Source organism: Hippocampus comes, unplaced genomic scaffold (genome assembly GCF_001891065.2).
Source record: "Hippocampus comes isolate QL1 unplaced genomic scaffold, H_comes_QL1_v1.1 scaffold57, whole genome shotgun sequence".
Classification (NCBI taxonomy): Eukaryota; Metazoa; Chordata; class Actinopteri; order Syngnathiformes; family Syngnathidae; genus Hippocampus; species Hippocampus comes.
The window spans coordinates 2,026,706-2,046,000 of record NW_017805039.1 but is presented as its reverse complement, the minus strand read 5'-3'; the positions used below and the strand labels follow the sequence as shown (position 1 = coordinate 2,046,000).

Here is a 19,295-nt window from a genome sequence, read left to right as displayed (position 1 = left end):
CAATCCTGAACCTGAGCCCAAAACAAGCTTAGCCATTAGCATTAGATTTTTCCAATTCGCGCTGGGACTATTTTTAGTAACTTAGATCATCTCATAAGTTCTATTATTCTGTCTGCAGTACAGAGTTAAACAGCCTTGCATCTGTGTCAGAAAAAGAGGATACCCAACAATCATCTGCCCATCACGGACAGTCGACAGCACCCATTGTACAGCAACATCAGTGACGGGCTGCTGTCAATGTCCTGCTCCACTGACACACTGACGAAATCTCTCCTCCCCCATCCCTTGCAGCTTTTCGAATTCCATTCTGAGAAGGCTAACGCCAATATCACATTTTTTTCAATTCGTCAAGATTTGGCGCACTGATCACCATGCAACTTGCTCTGGACCCTCAAACCATACGGAAATTATGACCAGTATTTGATTAGTACTTCAAGAAATTGTATCCATGAGATTCTAAATATTTTTCACATCACACGTTGCAGTCAACACGCTCACCTCGTCAACATTCTCAAAGGCGTTGATGACGTCGTAGGGCAGGCAGGAGAGCAGGTCTATGACGAACCAGGTCTTCAGGTAGTTCATGCGGATGAGTTTGGGGTCGGAGATGACCTCGCCGGCCGGCCCCACGAAGGTGGTGTGGAAATTGAGCACGATGTCCACCAAGAAGATGACGTCCACGATGCTGTCCACCACCAGCCACGTCACGTTGTTCTGCTTGGTTTTGAAGGACACGTTGTAGGGCACCATGATGGCTGTGTAAAAGGTGAGGATGAGGATGACCCAGTCCCAAGTGGTCTTGAAGAGGCAGTAATGGAGGATGATGTGCGGGGGCGTCTTCGGGGTCTCCTGCTTGTACTGGGGCAGGATGTCGGAGCCCAGCTGGAGCACCTGACCACAAACGCAACGTCTGTTAGCCTGGAACAGGACTCGCGGGAAACAAAACACCGCCGAGGATTTAAACACGTGACGCCTTTGAATCCTTTCGTGCACCCTGTAACCTGATAACATAAGCTGCCCACTGTAGTAACCGCTGTCCCTGAATCAGTGGCAGTCCAAATGTGAAGTGACAGCAAACGCGAGCCTAAGCCTAGCGCTAATGCTAACCGTAGCCTTCGTCCTGGGCACCGACCTTTAAACTGAGAGATACGTTTCGGGTGATGATGACCATGAAGAGCTACCTGTTTGATACACCCTTGCTCAAATCACCTGTAATTATATTGATGTCATTTGTTTTATGACTTTTTAATGATATTCATCGACTGTATGTGACGACACTGATCATGTTTGGAATTATTGACATGATTCAACGAGGTAGCAAACCGATGTCAACAAGTAACACTTTATTTCGAGAAAAGTCTGCAAGTGTTTCCATCTTGACCATTTCCCCAATGTTTCAAGAAAGTCAATATATTCCATCGCTGCTCTTTAAAACTGTTGGGTCAAAAATAACCCAAATTCGGTCAAAAGAGGATCGATGCCAACTTGTTGCGTTATTCATTTCACACAAAACGTTACAGCCCACAAAACTTGTTTTGTATTTAAAAAAAGATTATTTCAGCTACGGCCTTCCTGTGTGGAGTTTGCATGTTCTCCCCTGTGCCTGCGTGGGTTTTCTCCGGGAACTCCGGTTTCCTCCCCCATTCCAAAAACATGCATGACAGGCTGATTGATTCTCAAAATTGTCCCAAGGTGTGAGCGTTTGTTCATCTGGGTGTGCCCTGCGATTGGCTGGCAACCGGTTCAGGGTGTCCCCCGCCTACTGCCCGAAGACGGCTGGGATAGGCTCCAGCACCCGCCGCGACCCTTGTGAGGATAATGGATGGATGGATAATCATAAATGGAGTTGTTTTCAGATAAAGAGGATCAGATAACGGCTAGGTGGATGTCCATAAATAACCCATTCAATTGGATCAGTTCCTTTTTGACCTTACTGTGTGGTGAGCTATTTTTACAACAGTGCCATGTTGGAGACCCCCGCCCTAAGCCAAGCCCACTCCCCAGTGCCAACTCAAATCTGGTCAAAGTGGGATAAAAATATATGATATAAAAAGACAGCTCTTGAAAAAAAAAATTTAAAAATTGTGCAATCCTGTCTCAAAAAATACCAAAGGGAATAAACAATCTGCATTAAAGCAATTTTTGATGATGATACTTTGAAATTTGTTCAACACTGCATCGCAAAAGGACCCAAACACGCTGGTAGAAGACCGAATCCTTCCTTGGAAGAGGTAATCACATAGAGATAGATGGACAGACGTAGACAGAAGGTTGTGGGGGGGGGCTTACCTCAGCCAGGCGCGAGTGCTTGTGTACGTTCTCTCCTTTGTGGACGGTGGGCTGCAGCTGCTGCAAGACGCCTCGGCTGCTGGTCAGAGCTCGGGTCAGTCGGGCAAACTTACCCCAACCTGCAACACGCCAAATGGAACGCCGTTAGGATATCACGTTTCGTTTCCGCCTGTTCTCGTCAGGCCTCGTCATCGTGTCTACCAATCAGCTCCCTCCGGTCACTTGTGTCTTAGCCCAGGTGTCCTTTGTTGTCTCGTCAGCTTGCTTCCCTCCGCTTGGGTCCACCTTTTGCAAGTCAATATTGAATTCTACCCACATTCCCTTGTATTCGTCTCACTTTTCTCACACTCATCTCCCTGTGGATTTGTGTTTTTTACATTTTATTTCATCATTTGAAAGTGCGTCGGTATCTCCCGTGCACCAGTAAACACACTTTGATGCAAGAGACAAAAGAACTTTCTTCCTGTATGATCCCATACAGTATGTATTTCCACGGCTGGTAACAGCTATAAAAAGACCATCACAGTATTTTTAGTGATTTATGAAAAAAAAAAACGAGCACGACTGAAGGAGGGCGGCGGTCGGAAAAAAAAACATAATGTTGTACCGATGTAGTCTGTATCGAGGATTTCAAGTATTAACTCTTGTCTCTTATAGCCAGTATTTTGTTGTGCAGGAAGTCTTCTTCTTTTCCTTTTTCTCAAATTGATGTTATACGATAGTCGCCCTTTTCCCGTCAGCAAAACACTGAAAATACTCACCAAAAAAAGCGTGTGAGAGGGGTGAAGCTTTCTTCCCCCCCCCCTTTTTTTTTTTTAAACTTTTCTTAGATGATTTTCACCTATTGCAGCGGTAAGAAAACGTGCACTCTATAATATTGTACTTCATAAAAACATACAGTAAGGACCTAATTAGGCAGATGGTAAAATAAAATCAGTTTTAGCCGTAATGTTTTGATTCATCCATCCATCTATTTTCTAATCCGCTCATCCTCACAAAGGGTCACGGGCGTCTGGAGCCAAACCCAGCTGTCTTCGGGCTGTAGGCGGGGGACCCCCTGAACCGGTTGCCAGCCAATGGCAGGGCACACATAGACGGACAACCATTTGCTCACAATCACACCTAGCAACAAATTAAAGTGTTCCATTAACCTGCCATGCATGTTTTTTGGGAAACCGGAATACCCTGACAAAAAACCCACGCAGGTACGGGGAGAACATCCAAACGGAGCGGGAATTGAACCCTATACCTCTGCACGGTGAGGTCGACGTGCTAACCAGTCGACCACCATGCCGCCCTGTTTTCATTCACTTCAGTGAATATTGTGCTGGTCTTGTGTGCGTGGCTTGACCACTTTGGGGGAAGTATATTAGAATTCTTCACAGAGGATAAAGAAGATCTACACGGTTGGCTGCACAGTTTGTGTTCAAATTAGTTTCAGTTATGATCCCATTTGCATGTTTCGAAGGCAAAATTACGTGGCTGTTTCAAGTGCACGTGTATGTGTCTCTTTGTTTTCTGCTTCGTGTGACAAACACCTCAAACTGGAAGTGGAAAAGAGCTTGAAGCCTCATTTTTCGAAAAATTGTTCACTATCTTCCAAACTGCTTCTTGTGAAGCGCGTTAATTTGAGTTTACTGTCATCGTACCGCGCTCAAGTCCAAAACAAGTTCTTAGTTTGTCTCCACGTGACCAACCTTTGGACGAGTCGTCCTCGATGGGCTGTTTGAAGGCGGTGATGTCACTGAAGGTGCACAAAAACAGGACCACCTTCTCCTGCTCATTTCGAATGGGCGCGATCTTGACAAAGAACCACACGGGCGTCCCTAAAAGCACAAGGAATCATCTTAAAAGGTCACAGTGATTCCGCGCTGACGACACAGGTGGAAACAAACATTGGCGACTCGGCATCAACCGGCGAGGAAGTGTTCAGAGACCACTTTGAAGTAAGCCGTGCACATTCCGGAATACATTTGCATGATGAGGGGAATGCGGGGTACTCACTGTTCTTTTTGTACATGAGGATTTCAAATGAGTTCATCTCGTAGTTCTCAAACGTCAGACGCACTTTTTCTGTCGTGTCTTTGTCGGTGAGCTCGCCATACATGAAGCTGGAAAAAAAAAATAAAAAATTTGACATTGAAAGAGTAGACATTAATGAATGTACAAATGTTTTAATAGGTTACTTAGATTTTTGTTTTGAATATTCCCTTGTTGAAATAGTTTTTCAATGAATGCTGTCCCCAAATGTTTCCATTTTTAAATATTTTTTTTTCCTTCCATTTTGTTTGAAATCTGAAAACAAATAAATTTTCGATAAAATGGCCAAAAAAAAATCCGAAATGTGTTATTTATTTTTATTTTGAAAATAAATCCACTTCTTCGTGTACTTCATGGATATGTTAATTGATTTTATGGAACAGAAAGAGTGGAAAAAAATTACAATTACATGTTTTTTTTTTTAATATCTCAAAAAACGAATAAAAAAACAATGAAAAATGGGAGCAAAAAATTAATTTCTAGTTTTGTTTTTGTCAGACAATAGGGAAGGGCTTGTTTTCAAAATTGAAAATAAAAAATAAAAAGTGTCTCTGTTTTACATCCGATTAAATTTAACACTCATTTCAATCTGAAAACAACAACAAAAAAGACCGCGCTTTGTTTTTCCGATGGTGAGACAATCGACAATAACTTGAGATTCGTTTTTTAAATCTGATTGGAAAAAGAAATTCTCCAAAAATGGCTACAAATTCTTTAGATGTCACAATCAATTTCCAAATAAATTATTCTGGAATGACCCCCGCCCCCCCCCCAAAAAAAAAAAAAAGATTTCAGTCATTTTCATTACTTTAAATGTAGAAAAACAACAAGAATGTCCAGTTTTTGGTTTTCAGATACTGAGAGGAAATTCTAACGAAAGAATAGGCTTTTTTTTCTTTCTTTCTTTTCTGCAAACCATTCTTTATTCATCAGATTGTGAAAAGCAATGAAGATTTTTGTAAAAAATAATAAGCCATCCATCTGGATACATCCTGTCTGTAGGGCTTCGTTTTTCTTCCTTAAATTCCTCCCCACAAAAGCCTTAAATGACACGCTATTCATCAATGTACACCCGCAGGTACTCAGCCTGATTGCTGCGTGAAAAATTGAGCAGAAGCAGATGAGCATTTATGGCCTTTGTCAGAGTGAAAAAGCGAAGATTCTTACCTGCTGTAATGAATACATTATCCGGAGGACGGGTCACTGATCGCGCGCTTTTGCGCCGTCAGCCCCGATCTAAATATATCGCGCGGGTGGGTTTGTTTTGAAATGCAAACGGAAAAGCTCAATTTAATTAACAAGGCTACATTTCGACGCCGCGGGACAACTTTTCAGACGAGCGCCTGATGTTTTCCGAATTGTCCTCTTTCTTTCTGAATGCCACTTTCTTCAAAGAAAGGCAACGAAAAAAAAAATTCCGCAAGTCACTCGCTCGTCGCGTGTCGGGGATTCCCGCGGGGTTTGTCCTGAGAGACTCGGGACACAAATCTTTGATCCGCAGCAAAGAAGGCTCAGATGTTGGAAATGAGTATGCGGTTTTTTTTTTTATGTTGGGAGTCATCTTGTCAAAACATCAAAAACTAGCTGCACACACTGTGAATGTTTTATAGCCTCATCGTCTAGCGTCCAACCACGCAACTGGGCATCAAATGCTTGGAACATGTTGAGAAGAAATTGACCCATATAGAGGATCAGTACATTTTTTTTTTACCCAAATCGGGTTATTTCTTTATCCAATTGTTTTTAGAGTGGGGCGGCCCGGTGATCGAGTGTTTAGCGCGTCGACCTCACAGTGCAAACGTACGATTCCAGTGCCAGCCTTCCTGTGTGGATTTTGCATGTTCTCCCCGTGCCTGCGTGGGTTTTCTCCGGGTACTCCGGTTTCCTCCCACTTTCCAAAAAACATGCATGGCAAGCTGATTGAACACTCAAAATTGTCCCGAGGTGTGAGTGTGAGCGCGGATGGTTGTTCGTCTGTGTGTGCCCTGCGATTGGCTGGCAAGCGGTTCAGGGTGTCCCCAAAGACGGCTGGGATAGGCTTCAGCACACCCCGCGACCCTTGTGAGGTTAAAGCGGATCAGAAAATGGATGGATGGATGGATGGATGGATGTTTTTAGAGTGAGGTGATCAGTTTTGGTTCTTTAGCCCGCCCAAATGCAATCTTCAACCCAATTTAATGGGTCAGAATAATTAACCCAACCTTGGATAAAAGTAACCCAATCTGCTGAAAATCCACAGCTACCCAGCGTGTGGTTTCAGGAAATAACCCACACACTTAAAATTGCTGGGTCAAAAAACAAACAAAAGAGAAAAAAAAAGACCTAATTGTTTTTGGTGTTTGTTTGTGTTTGCTTTTTGACCCAGTCATATAAAGTGTGCAGCATTATTTCGAGTGCAACAGTGACTAAAAATCTACACACTGATTGTGTAATGACTTATCTAAAATCGGCTAAATACAGTGAGGTGATTTTAGGTCTGGTTCCTCCTTACACACACACAAAAAAAAAAAGAACCTGTGACTAAAAATAAACGTAAAACGAATCAGAGCACACACACAGACACTCACAGTGACACACTACGAGTGTGTTCAGTGTTGGTGCTGGCAAGTGTTCTGAAGCTTATGCCGGAGCACCCGAGGCTCCAAATCAGCAGTGCTGGCTGTGACAAAACACAAGAAATCTCACACCATTTGCAAATCTGGCAGCGGCGCGCCATCGTGATGTGATCCTATTAATTTACTGCTTACTGGCACACTGGTTAAACGCTCACAGTCAACACGCGGCGCGTCGACGCCGAGGCTTAAGAGGCGCTGTCATTTGCAATATTTCCATTGGATCACTCTTACGACATGCCCCACTCCCCTCATCCCCGCGACAAGGAGACGTAAAACGATCCACGATGCCTTCAGCAAGCCGTGGGATGGGGGGGGGGCTTTCACTCGGCCCCCCGCATCTTTCATCAGCGAGTTCCGTCTCATTACCGCACTTTGATATTTTATTTTTTTCTAATGAAAATCTATTAATTGAGCGGCTCCTTTCTTTTAGCTGCATGAATGGAAAGTCGCTTGAGAATGTCTTTGATACCCCTGGTTTAGGTACGCTTTTTCCATTGGATCACTCTTACGACATGCCCCACTCCCCTCATCCCCGCGACAAGGAGACGTAAAACGATCCACGATGCCTTCAGCAAGCCGTGGGATGGGGGGGGGGCTTTCACTCGGCCCCCCGCATCTTTCATCAGCGAGTTCCGTCTCATTACCGCACTTTGATATTTTATTTTTTTCTAATGAAAATCTATTAATTGAGCGGCTCCTTTCTTTTAGCTGCACGAATGGAAAGTCACTTGAGAATGTCTTCAATATCCTTGATACCCGTGCTTTAGGTACGCTTTTTGTCTTCACTAGTAAGACAATTCAGCGCAGTAGACAAATGACTCGATTTTTCCACTGCTGACATTTCTCGGAACGAGCAGGATAACTTTGGCATAGTAGTAAGAAACCTAGCTGTCACGAGGGAGACAAAACTGTGCACTAGTTGGCATCTGTGCGCCAAAATTAGCAGTCCTCCTAGTGAAGGCTAAGAGCATGCTAGTACATGAACGTTGAGCTGGATGTCAGTGAGACATCAAATAAATGCTCAAATGGGTTTTCCGTGTATCAGTTTGCTCCATGTCCAAACTAATAAGACAATTTAGCGCACTATTAGAATGACTGGCTAACTCGAAATGTTTTTCCGTTGTTATATGACATTTTTCCACACTGGTAGGATGACTCTATATTGAGGGAGTGATGGAAAATTACTAGCAAGCATTATGGTGCTACTAGTAGCGTCGAACAGTAGTTTACTGGTCATATTTTAACTGTACACGAGTTGTTTTTCCGTTGTTATATGACATTTTTCCACACTAGTAGGACGACTCTATATTACGAGTGAGGGAAAACTACTCGCAAACATTATGGTGCTACTAGTAGTGTCAAACAGTAGTTTACTGGTCATATTTTAACTGCACACGAGTTGCCAAATGTGGAACAAACAGTGGAAAAATGTTCATAGCGAGACACCGTCCTTCTTGTCATGCGCCGAATTGTTTTGGTCGTGAGGGCAAACACTATAGGAGTAAATGGATGTTCAGCTCGATATCAAGGGTATCGAATAAATGCTCAGACTGCTTTCCAGACAAAACGCTTGCCGTTAGACTGTAAAACGAAAACTCTGTATTGAGTTCTTTTTTTTCACTGTGAACCGATCGTCCACTTGTTCCAATAACCAATAGTGACTTTTAAACAAACAAAAAAACAAACACTGTAAAACGAAAACTCTGTATTGAGTTCTTTTTTTTCACTGTGAACCGATCGTCCACTTGTTCCAATAACCAATCCCGAGACTTGGGCATAAATGGCGCATAGCGCCACTGAGGGAGCACAGAAAATGATGACGTATGGCCTCCATTTTGTCGATTTAACAACAACGGGATCTATTATTCATTTGAAAAACCACTCTCTAATTGAGGCTGCTGCTACATCTGCTGCATCACGCTCGGATAAAATGAACACCACCAGATGAGATGCCAGCAGAGAACTCGTCAACACCAATGACTGCAACGACGGTGAACCAGAAAAAAACAGCTGATGACAAATTATATTAACGGACTGTGAAAAACATTCATGTGGTCTACAAGATTGACAACTCAATTGATGAAAATAATCTTTCCAAGGCAGAGGTAAGAACAAACAACTTCCAACACATTCAAATTCATGTTAAAATGGGAGGCAGCAAAAACCTGCCACCATTTAAAGTACCTCTGATTAACCCTAAAGAATAAAGTTCAGCTGTTCTAGAAGACTTTTTCTTGGATTTTTTTTTTCTTCAGCTCGAACTGGAGCCTCAGTCATTGTGAAGGGAATTACGAACATTTCCGCATAGCAGACTTCGGTTAGAAAGAAAAAAAAATGTCAGGAAAAGCCAACTAGAACAAATGAAATGAAATTGGTGGAAAAATTTTGACATTTTTTATCTTGGTTTTATTTTTTTTTTTTTAAACATAATCATGATATAAAAAAAATGATTGACATGTAGATAAACCAATGGCTGCGGCTTACCTGCAGGTGCTGCTCTTCTGCATGACCTCGGCCCTGTGGTACCCCGACAGTTTGCAGAATCCGTCGTTGCTGTAGACGATGGGCCAGTCCACAATTTGCGCGTTGCCCAGCACAAAGTTGGTGTCTGCTTGGCCCGGGGGGGGGGACAAAAACACAAGAAGCACAAGAAGGCAAACGCTTGAGGGGTTAACGCCGGCATCCCTTCAACACTCTGAGAAACTCGGGGAGATCGGAAACATTTGCCTTTGATCAGATTCAAAAGAAAATATGGGGGGAAATTAAAAGGGAGTGTTATTGGAGACATTGAAAGGACACAAGCGGAAAAAAAAAAAAAAGCCAAAAGGATGTTAAGAAGCAGTTCATGGCAATAGTATTAGCAGCTAACTCAGAGCTATCTTCCTCCACTTCCCATAGCACATATAGCATTTGAAACTCTTTTTTTTGGGGTCCCTGATTGACCCAACAGCGCCTCTGCTGGTTGCAGCCAGGTAGTCAACCCCATTTTGATTATCGGGAAAATGTATTTCCGCCCTTTGAACGTCCCATTTTAATCAACGTCATCGTACCAATCAGAATGATTGAGCTACGTTGTATTGCGGACTTGGTGTGTTGCGCAAACTCGGTGGCACAACAGCGCCTCTGCTGGTCACAGCCATGTAGTGAACACCATTTTATTGAATAGAAAAATGTGTTTGTGCTCTCTGCATGTTCTAAACTCCCATTTCAATGCCAGTCATTGCTATTATCGATAACCATATTTAATGTCTCTGCGTGTAAAGTTCTAAACTCCCGTTTTAATGTCACTTATCGCACTGAGGTGAAGAAGTGAGAGCAGTTAATTGCGCCACTGGATTGTTAATCTATGTATCGGTGGTTGATTATAATTCCTATTTCTACTATTCTTCTCACACGACAAGACCAAATTCATTATTTGGGATGCGATAATTGTCTTGATACATCTGGCCAAAAGATTTTGGAGTGTATTTTGCACGTAGTGTCCAACAGCTTGTCTATCGTTATTTATATTACAAGGACAAACCTTTGATTTCAGAGTTCCCAACACACTTGATCAATGTTCATTAGCGTCCATGATGCTTCATTACACGCGGCGGAGGTAAGACTGACAAATTCGACTGCACACACTGACACAGATACCTCCGTGGAGTTCATTTTAACAGAGGTGTGTGCGTGATTTTGTTATATATTTTTTCTAGGCTAAATGGAGAAGGATCACCGAGGATAATCGTCATGATCGCTCATTTGTCTGCAAATATCAATAACTGCCGTTATTAGTTTTAAAGGTCATTGAAAAAAATGGCAGTGGGTTTTAACGCGGCTTATTTTGCATATTAAAAAGGTGAGCAGCACCTCGGAGCTACACTTACTCATAGTCAATATGCTAATAGCCCGAGACAATCAGTGCCACTATGGCACTTGTTTCACGGTCTGTTTGCCGTCAATGCATGATCTTCAAATATTAACAACAACAACAAAAAATCTGTCGTCATTGAGAATGTCGCAGCATTCCTGGTGTTGCGCCTTACTTCTGGCTCTAAATTGTCGTTTATTAATTATTAACGTTTCTTGAAAGCAGTGGCTAAAAAGATCAAAAACATGTGTGCTTCAAGTGTCCTTTGGGGAAAAAAATGTTTTTTTAAATAGTTTTCCAAGCAACTATCTTTTTTTAAATTAATAGTCGGTTCATCGATTTGTGGATTATTATGCCCATCCCTGAAATCACGGCAAAATTTTTTTGTTGTTAAAATTTTTTTAAAGGCTGCATACGACAACAATGACGTGATTCCATTTAAGTCCCTATCAAAAAATGTTTTATGACATGATAACCACATTAAAGACTCAACTTGTTTGGAAAATATTCAAAATGATATTATCATAATTGTGAAAACAACCAATGCCACTTTATGCTAATAAAGTGTAAAAATAATAGACAAGTGATGCAATAAAAAAGAAAAAAAATCTTTATAACACAAATTGTACACAAATTACACAGGGAGAAAGGACAGGGGGAGGAAAATTTACATTTCAAACCACATACATAAACAAATACACACACTCACACATAAAAACACTTTTTTTTTCATCACGTCAGACTATATTAATGACAACACAATAGAATGTACAAGATGTTCCATGCCAACGTGTTATTTTACAATGATCAGATGGATGTTACTCTTGGGAAATCCAAATCTCTAACTCTTGTGTTAGAACAAATATTTGTAAAATATGTTTACAGCTCAGTAGTTAGTGAGCGCTTTGTAAATTAACAACATTTGGTATAGAACATTTTAATGATACACTAGAATGAGAAGGGGGGAGGTAAGGAAGATAGTGTAACGAAAACATAAGAAGCTATTTAGTTTATAGTACCTGTCTGTCTATGTGACAGTGTCCAAACTGAAATTTGTGAAAAGAAAAACAAGAGTTAACAGATTCATATGACAAACATCTGTTTGAATGTGTGACCAAAAGAAAAACAAAAGGATGAAATGTGCCAACAACCAAAACAAGAAAATGGTGGAGTGACAATTGTGCTCAAATTGCGATCAACAAAATAGTATTTTACTAACAAACTACTTATGGGACTAAAATGAACTAAACTCAACCCAAAACAAGTTTTATATGTTGCAGCGAACACCTTCACATAACATCCAGCTGATGCTAAGAAAGGTCTCTTTGCCAACCCAACATTCACAAAAAAGAAATTATTTATTTATTTCCGAAAGATGATTTTCTGTACCTTCAGTACGACCACGACAAGTTCAAATCGATTCCAATAAAACGTTGATTTGAGAAATATGGACGGGTGTGTTGAGCATCGGCTAGCTCGTTAGCATGCTGAAATCAGGAGCCTTCTTTGGAGGGAAAAAATTGAGCAGTTTGTGAATAAAATACAAAACTCAATTTGCAACAAATTGACCGATTAATCACCTCAAATATGTTCCACTACTTGTGGAAAACATGCTAGCATAACATCGAGCTGACATCAAGAGATAGTGGTTTAGTTTGCTCGTCAGAAGAAAAGAATAACATAGCCCACTGCTGAAAAATGACTTAGTTTAGTAAATATAGTTGTATTTCAATTCTTAATTTTAAATATTTTGATAGTCTTTTGAAATCAGTTGAAACAATTTGTTTCAAAGTTGTCTACAGGATTTAGCATGCTAACCACCACCACAACAAAAATGATTTGCCGCAATACAGGGCCAGTGAGAGCCGCAGCTAAGTGGTTAGCATGCTAAATCCTGTAGACAACGTTGAAACAATTTGTTTCAACTGATTTCAAAAGACTATCAAAATATTTAAAATTAAGTGATGAAATATTAATCAACTCTTACTTGTTGTGGCTAATGTGGGAGCAAACATCCCGTTGACATATGGAAAGATGAACATTTGTTTCTTGGCCAATATGAAAAAAATAGAGCCAAAGCGACAGTGATGAGATGCGGCTCGCTGCTTAGCATGGTCATTTAGACATTAGACATTAGAACATTTAGACAAAAAAAAAAAAAGGCAATAACTATAAGTTAAAATACTAATTGGACAAACGCCATGTTGTGTTTAAACATGGAGTGAGTGATATAAGCGTTATTAAATGAAATGTTGATCAGTGAGATACAACAAGGATGTAGGTACTGCGGCTAGCTCGTTAGCAAGTGAGCTAAAAATGGTGGCCATCAGTGAAACAAATTGTTTACATATTCTTGTTGGAGTCGAGTCATATTTTGTTAATAACTAGATGGGCGTGTTTTGAACTACTCATGTTCACTCATAGTCCAGGATTGAAGACAAAAAAAAAACCATTCCTCATTAATATGAAGTGTTACATAAGACAACAAGAAAAAAAACAAAAACAAACGATGAATGAGCGAGAGACTTTGTAACATCCATCCACCCAAGCAGCTAGCGCTCTTTTCAGATTAGCACTCTTGGCTCCCATTAGCTCCAGATTTAGTGCCGGCTAATCCGCGGATCGCCCAAGGTCGCGTTGGCTTTTGTTTTGAAGGGGTGGATTTTCATCCTCTTTTTGTGAATTTTGGCAAACACCCATTTCACGGCTCTGAGCCTTTTCCAACACTTCTGATCAAAGTCATCAAAGGTCAGGTTATCGAATGTCGCTAACATTTCTCCTGACCAATTCAACAGCCTGTGTGGGATATGTCAAGGAGTGAGTTTCTCCCCTCATAATCTGGAAAACAATCCTCACCTGTTCAACACTGAAAGCGGGGAACACACATGGCGATAATCAGTCCTAATTTGCACATTTTAACTCTTTTCCACCCAAAATCGAGCCTCTAAAAGATGATCCTGACCGATCGGCCTGTGAGTTGTTTGTGCTGACTCATTTTTTTTCTCCCTGATTTGCTCACGATTTTCAGCCTTTTGAAAAGTGTGATGTACACGCACCCCCCCTCAGCCCGGCCTTTTAACAACCGCCACAGACTACCTCAGAGTCCAGTGATTAGCACTTTTCTGCACATATGGCTTAACAGTTTGCGGCACATATGCATTACTACCCATATAAGAGACACCAGAGACTTGTGTTGCTCTTGTGTAATTATGCAGGAAATTAAAAATGCATTGCTTTAATGGGAGTGAGTAAAGGAACAGTCTTGTTCCCTGAGAGAATTCCAAGAGCTTCTCATATAAAAGTTGCTCTAATTAAATTTTGCAAGGGACGATATTCTTTTGTGTGTGTGTGTGTGTGTGTGTGTGTGTGTGTGTGTGTGTGTGTGTGTGTGTGTGCGTGTGTGTGTGTGTGTGTGTGTGTGTGTGTGTTTTGTTGGTATTAATTCTGGTCCATCAATCTCCCTCTGTCCAAATCAATCCTGTAGGAGGTTTTTATGTCATCACAAGTTAGAAGCCTGCAGTTGATTGATTGGCATGTTAACAAAAATCCTATACACTGTTATATGATTGCCCGTTCTTCTACAGTTTTAAGTTTCATTTGACATTATTTCAGTGTCTTAATGTTTGTTCTCAAGTTTGAATGTGAAATTTTGCTATTTTGCCTCATAGACAATCTGTATAACATATGTTTCATACACTGTCCATATTAGATCAATTCATCAATACGTTACTGTCAGTTACGTCACGCTTTGCACTAATTGTACAAATATTAGTGGATCATCATAGGCTGTATTTACTGACCATGCGCAAACGTGTCTGTAGGAAATTGGAAAAATAAATACAGTACAGGAATTTTGCTGCGATGACATTTTAATTTCTTAAATTTACCCTCTCGAGATGAATATCTATCTGTCCATCTATCCGACTACAATGAATGATTTTGAAATGATCCATAATGACAGGGTGTGGTGTTTGTTTTTGGGGGCGCTTGTTCCCAATTTGCAGCATCATTTAAAACTGTAACTTTATTCATCACACCCCTTCAAAAATTAGTTCCTAATTAGTCAAAGACAGTGGATTAATTGGGACTCAATGGATCAATACAGTCAGAAAACACACGCGCACAGGCATACGCACACACGCGCGCACACACACACACACACACACACACACACACACACACACACACACACACGAAGAGAGCGAAAGCTGGTTTTACCGTTGGAGCGCCTGACGATATTCTCCAAAAAAGTATTCTGAGGGGCCACAAGTCCCCGGCGGCCCCCCGCCATCCTGCCGCTTCACTCGGCCTCCTCCGAGCGAGCTTCCGTGCGGTGCTCCGGCGTCATGGTACCGCGGCGTGGGTGTGTGTGTGCTGCTTGTGCGGCGGCTGTGGCTGCTGGCTCCTCAGCCTGCTGCTGCTACATCTCCTCATCATCATCATCATCATCATCATTCAGGAGGAGGAGGGAGGAGAACGCCTGAGATGCTGACTTGGAGGGGAGGGGCCATCCCGACTACGGGGGGGCTCGAGGCTTCTTCCGCCTCCTCATCAACATCATCCCTCCCTCCCTCGTATCATGGAGCAGAAGGAGGTGCCACAGTGACACCTGCAGGATGGAAGTGTGCACACACTCGCGTGTGAGCTTTCCAGGGGGTATTTCATTAGGTGGCAAAAAGTACAGTGGCGCTTCGAGATACGAGCCGTTGCTCGGCCGAGCTTTGCGTTAACTTGCGAACAAAATTGCGAGCAGTGAACTCAACTAAACTTCACAACAAGCAGTAATTCTTAGCTTAATGCGAATTCATAATGGGCACTCGGCAACACCATCGGCAAGGTAATGACGTGATTCACCGGATATCAAAACATCAAATGTGCTTATAAATATAAAATGTAAAATAAAATGTCGACAGAAAATAGAAGGATACTTACTTTCATGTGATTTAAAGCATTTTTAACCTCCATTAAAAACGACAGTAGTTAAACTGTAACTCTTCTTCGGTTGTCTGCGTTAATGTATTATACTGCCCCTGGTGGCCAAGAAGCACACATCAATGAATTACTGTAGTATAATGAAGAAACTCTTCTTTAGATGCAATATTATATTACTGCAAGTTTTTAAAACAAAAATATCATAGAGTTCTATTTTCCTTTTTGACAACACATCATAAAAATGGTTGGAGATGCTGAAATTGATTAATGGCATTTCTATTCCTTTCTTTGGGAAGGATCATGAGTGATTGGGTTGTTTTGAGTTACGAGCGTGGTCGTGTAATGAATGAAACTTGTGTATTAAGGCACATTATAATCACGCTAACTTCACTAGTACAGATGCTTGTGTGTAAAAACTGCTCAAGGTTGAATTATTGATTCAACTATGTAATTAAAAAACGTAAATTCTCAAAAAAGATTTTCAAACTTCTCTTTAGAGAAACAATAGTTATGGAAATAAGTTAAGGTTTCCATCACACAGCTATTGTAATTGATCGAGATGTACCTGTCTGTCGTGCATCAAAACATGTCGATATTACATACTTGGATTATATTGGAGGCAGGTACCTGATATTATAATTTTAGAGTCTGACGTTGCCACATAGCGCATTCAGGTGCAGGTCTAGTATAGTTTATATAGCTATGTCCAGAAGTATTTGGACAGTGTAAGATATTTTCCACTGTAACAGGTAGATATGAAACACTGGAGAAACAAAATTGATTTGAGTGTGGTGAGTATAAGGGATCGTAGCCAAACATGAAGAAAGGATGCTTCCCCCCACCCTCAATGAAAGCATATTGGTGTTGTGGTGAAGATGGCAGCAAAGCACTATAAGGGGACCATAAAGCATCAACTCTCTGTATCCACAATCGTGAACTCACGTTAGGTCAAAAACTGTACTCAGTCATTTTAAATTAATACAACCTCCCCATAACGAGTATAAGTCAGAATAATAGCCCATCAAATATGTTGAGAAGTAGCTTCAATTATCTGAATAATTTCAGTTTATTCTGTACTTCTCGAATTCGGTTTACAACAAAAATGTATAATGTTCCATTTGCAACCACACCTTATTTGAAGATAGGGGTGAAGGGGGTTTTCTTGATTTTACAGGGAACTATGCAGCTCGCAATTTTATTAGTGGAGAAACTGTGCAGGCAGAATTATGTAAATTAGCCCAACAGATGGTAATTTCTCAGCTTCATAAACAGAAAACACAAATTCAGTTGCAGTATTTCAAATGAATTTTATATAATGGATGACTTATACATTGGGTGGCGGACACACACTTCTAGCAAAAAGTTACAATATTGAGCCACTTCTATGCCTTTCTGTGTGTTTAATTAAATTGGTCAACCACCTTGAGGTTTTCGGTCCACTTTTACAACACAACAATGACATGTTGAAAAGTCTTTCTGTCTCCCAAACCGAAGTGTTAAGAAGACCAGTTCTTGGAGATGCCGAGGTGGGCTAGGTGATCGGTAATGGTTTTGTGTTTAGGGAAATTATTGAATTTGTTCTCCTTGACGTGCAGCAATTTGCGCGCCCGGCGGTCTGCAGCATGTCCGGCCTCCTGCTCCAACGTCATGTAGGGTCGGCTGATCCAGTACTCATTCTGGGCCTCGCGCTCCAGGTGTTTCAGCATGTTGCGCTTCATCTGCCACGTCACAGCACGCGGACGTCGGTACTTGCCGATCCACTGCTTGCCTGGGATGCCCTTACGCAGCAGAGCCAGGGTGAGGAACATGGCGGGCGCTTGCTTCTCTGATGGCACCCACAAAAAAAGATTTGTTTTTAAGGTCAATGGAACCGACAACAGTCAAAGTTGCGCAGTTTGGAACTTGATCAAAAATAGTCTTGAAAAAAATGTACCGACAACAGTCAAAGTTGCGCAGTTTGGAACTTGATCAAAAATAGTCTTAAAAAAAATGTACACAAAATAAATCAACCAATTTCAGAAGGGACAATTAAAGCAATGGAAAATGTAAATGTTAAGTACTACAGGACCCTTGATAGGGATTCACACTCCACACCTACATTTGGCTTTTTGTGGTTTAACCTTAGAAACAGAAGGGGAAGTGGTTCAAAATCCAAACAAATAAAAGGCTTCAATGTGGATCGGTTAGAGATATACCTGGTACATTCATTCGTCCTTCATGTGTGTCATCAAATTATAACTGTACTTTGTTCCCTCTTATCTAAATAGATCATGCGTCTGTGCCAAACGAACCAAAGTGCACTGGAAACGAGGCAAACACGATCAAATGGAGGTTTGGAGAAAAAAACAAAACCCTGTTGCTAGCACGGAATGCTAACTTGGCAAGTGGCTCGTGTTCTTAACTGTAGGTCAGATGACAAGATTAGTTTTGTCACAACGCGCAACGAGTAATGTGTTCACCTTACCTCGGCTCTTACGAAACAAAATGAGTTCAATATCCTAGGACAAACTAGGAAGGCAGAAAATGAGCCAATTTCAAAAGCTTCCAAATCATAAATATGGAAATGTACGTGTCGAGCGTCTACTTCCGGGTTGTTCTACGGCACGCAAGCAAGCTCAAATTTAAGCGAGTGAATTTTTAATACCTTTACAGACAGTCTCTGCAATATCCTGCTAAACTTGTCCATTTCTCTCATGTAAACGCAAAACAATGTGCGACACATTATAAACTGCATCCACGAACACATTGCAATTATTGTCTAAGTATTGTTTCTTTCCTGTTTCCTATTTTGTGTCACTGTCTCTGTACTCCAGTTGGGGTGACTGATGAGGATCATCATTCAAATATCCAGTTCTGGAACGGCTCTCAAACCTCTTTGGTGTTTATCTAGTCAAAAAATAAAATGTCCAAAGTCTCAATGTAAGGCTTATTAAAAAAAAAATGCTCCGCATTAAACCTCTGGATAGATATCATTTTAGATCTTAAATTGTGTTTCTAAACCTTTCGTAAAATGGGTTGAGTTAGGTATTTCATTCAAATTAAAATCTCTTGAGTGTACTCATTTAATTATAGCAAGGTGTGAGTTAAAATTTAAAATGGAAATAGGAACAGTTCAAAGTTGTGAAACTAAGTTAAGGCAGGTTGAACAGTTTCCAGACAAACACGACAAACGCAGAACGCTGTGACGAAAGGGTCTACGGCGAGATAGAGAGCTCCAACTTAAGCGAGACAGCGTTTGTACTGGTATTGCTTTTTTTGTTCACCCATTACAGTCACATGTTATTAAATCCAAATTTGACATAATACCTCGTGGTAAAATATACAATATCAAGCATAATTTGAGGTTATTTGCGCATGGGCAGAGTCGGTGACGTCACGTGATCGTTGGCATTGCCTGCGCGTTCTGAAGTTGAATTCAAGGGTTACTTCCTGGTTTTGACATTCTGGAGTGCGTTCGTCAAGCAATGCAATGTTCCCTTTTGACATTTTTTCGGCGACAACATGGATTTTAGTAGCTCTATTTTTCGCGTTGCTTCTACTGTGAGTAAGCTGCTATTATATATATA

The 19,295-nt window shown here is 41.1% G+C and overlaps 3 protein-coding genes across 6 annotated transcripts in view; 1 reads left to right on the top strand and 2 right to left on the bottom strand.

The window, feature by feature from the left end:
• Positions 1–15,237, bottom strand: part of kcnh1a (potassium voltage-gated channel, subfamily H (eag-related), member 1a) — a 36,602-nt gene extending 21,365 nt beyond the window's left edge. For 2 of the 3 annotated variants that reach the window (XM_019864322.1, XM_019864324.1), the window contains exons 1-7: positions 15,016–15,237; positions 11,817–11,843; positions 9,429–9,552; positions 4,294–4,400; positions 3,987–4,115; positions 2,290–2,408; positions 499–891 (exon numbers count right to left, since the gene is read on the bottom strand). In XM_019864322.1, coding sequence (XP_019719881.1) covers positions 499–891; positions 2,290–2,408; positions 3,987–4,115; positions 4,294–4,400; positions 9,429–9,552; positions 11,817–11,843; positions 15,016–15,088 — 972 coding nt within the window. In that variant the 5' untranslated portion in view covers positions 15,089–15,237. The remainder of the gene's footprint in view (positions 1–498; positions 892–2,289; positions 2,409–3,986; positions 4,116–4,293; positions 4,401–9,428; positions 9,553–11,816; positions 11,844–15,015) is intronic. The other variant, XM_019864323.1, reaches the window with a different exon arrangement.
• Positions 15,238–17,016: 1,779 nt separating this feature from the next.
• On the bottom strand, positions 17,017–18,344 carry mrpl57 (mitochondrial ribosomal protein L57). 2 transcript variants are annotated; one of them, XM_019864330.1, is made up of 2 exons: positions 18,194–18,344; positions 17,017–17,554 (listed from the first exon to the last, which is right to left on the bottom strand). In XM_019864330.1, the coding sequence occupies exon 2, from the start codon at positions 17,535–17,537 to the stop codon at positions 17,226–17,228; it is 312 nt and encodes a 103-aa protein (XP_019719889.1). In that variant the 5' UTR covers positions 17,538–17,554; positions 18,194–18,344; the 3' UTR covers positions 17,017–17,225. The 2 variants fall into 2 exon arrangements, with proteins under 2 accessions (XP_019719889.1, XP_019719888.1); XM_019864329.1 differs by having other exon boundaries at positions 17,017–17,561; positions 18,191–18,343.
• A 774-nt stretch (positions 18,345–19,118) lies between these two features.
• The window catches only part of LOC109512513 (cytochrome P450 3A30-like), a 6,295-nt gene continuing 6,118 nt past the window's right edge, over positions 19,119–19,295 (top strand). Inside the window, exon 1 of the mRNA XM_019864326.1 lies at positions 19,119–19,269. Within this exon, the coding sequence (XP_019719885.1) occupies positions 19,199–19,269 (71 nt within the window). The 5' untranslated portion in view covers positions 19,119–19,198. The remainder of the gene's footprint in view (positions 19,270–19,295) is intronic.

Bases quoted from the DNA above. Each gene is read 5' to 3' on its own strand.
- mrpl57 (XM_019864330.1), bottom strand. From the start codon at position 17,537: ATGTTCCTCACCCTGGCTCTGCTGCGTAAGGGCATCCCAGGCAAGCAG.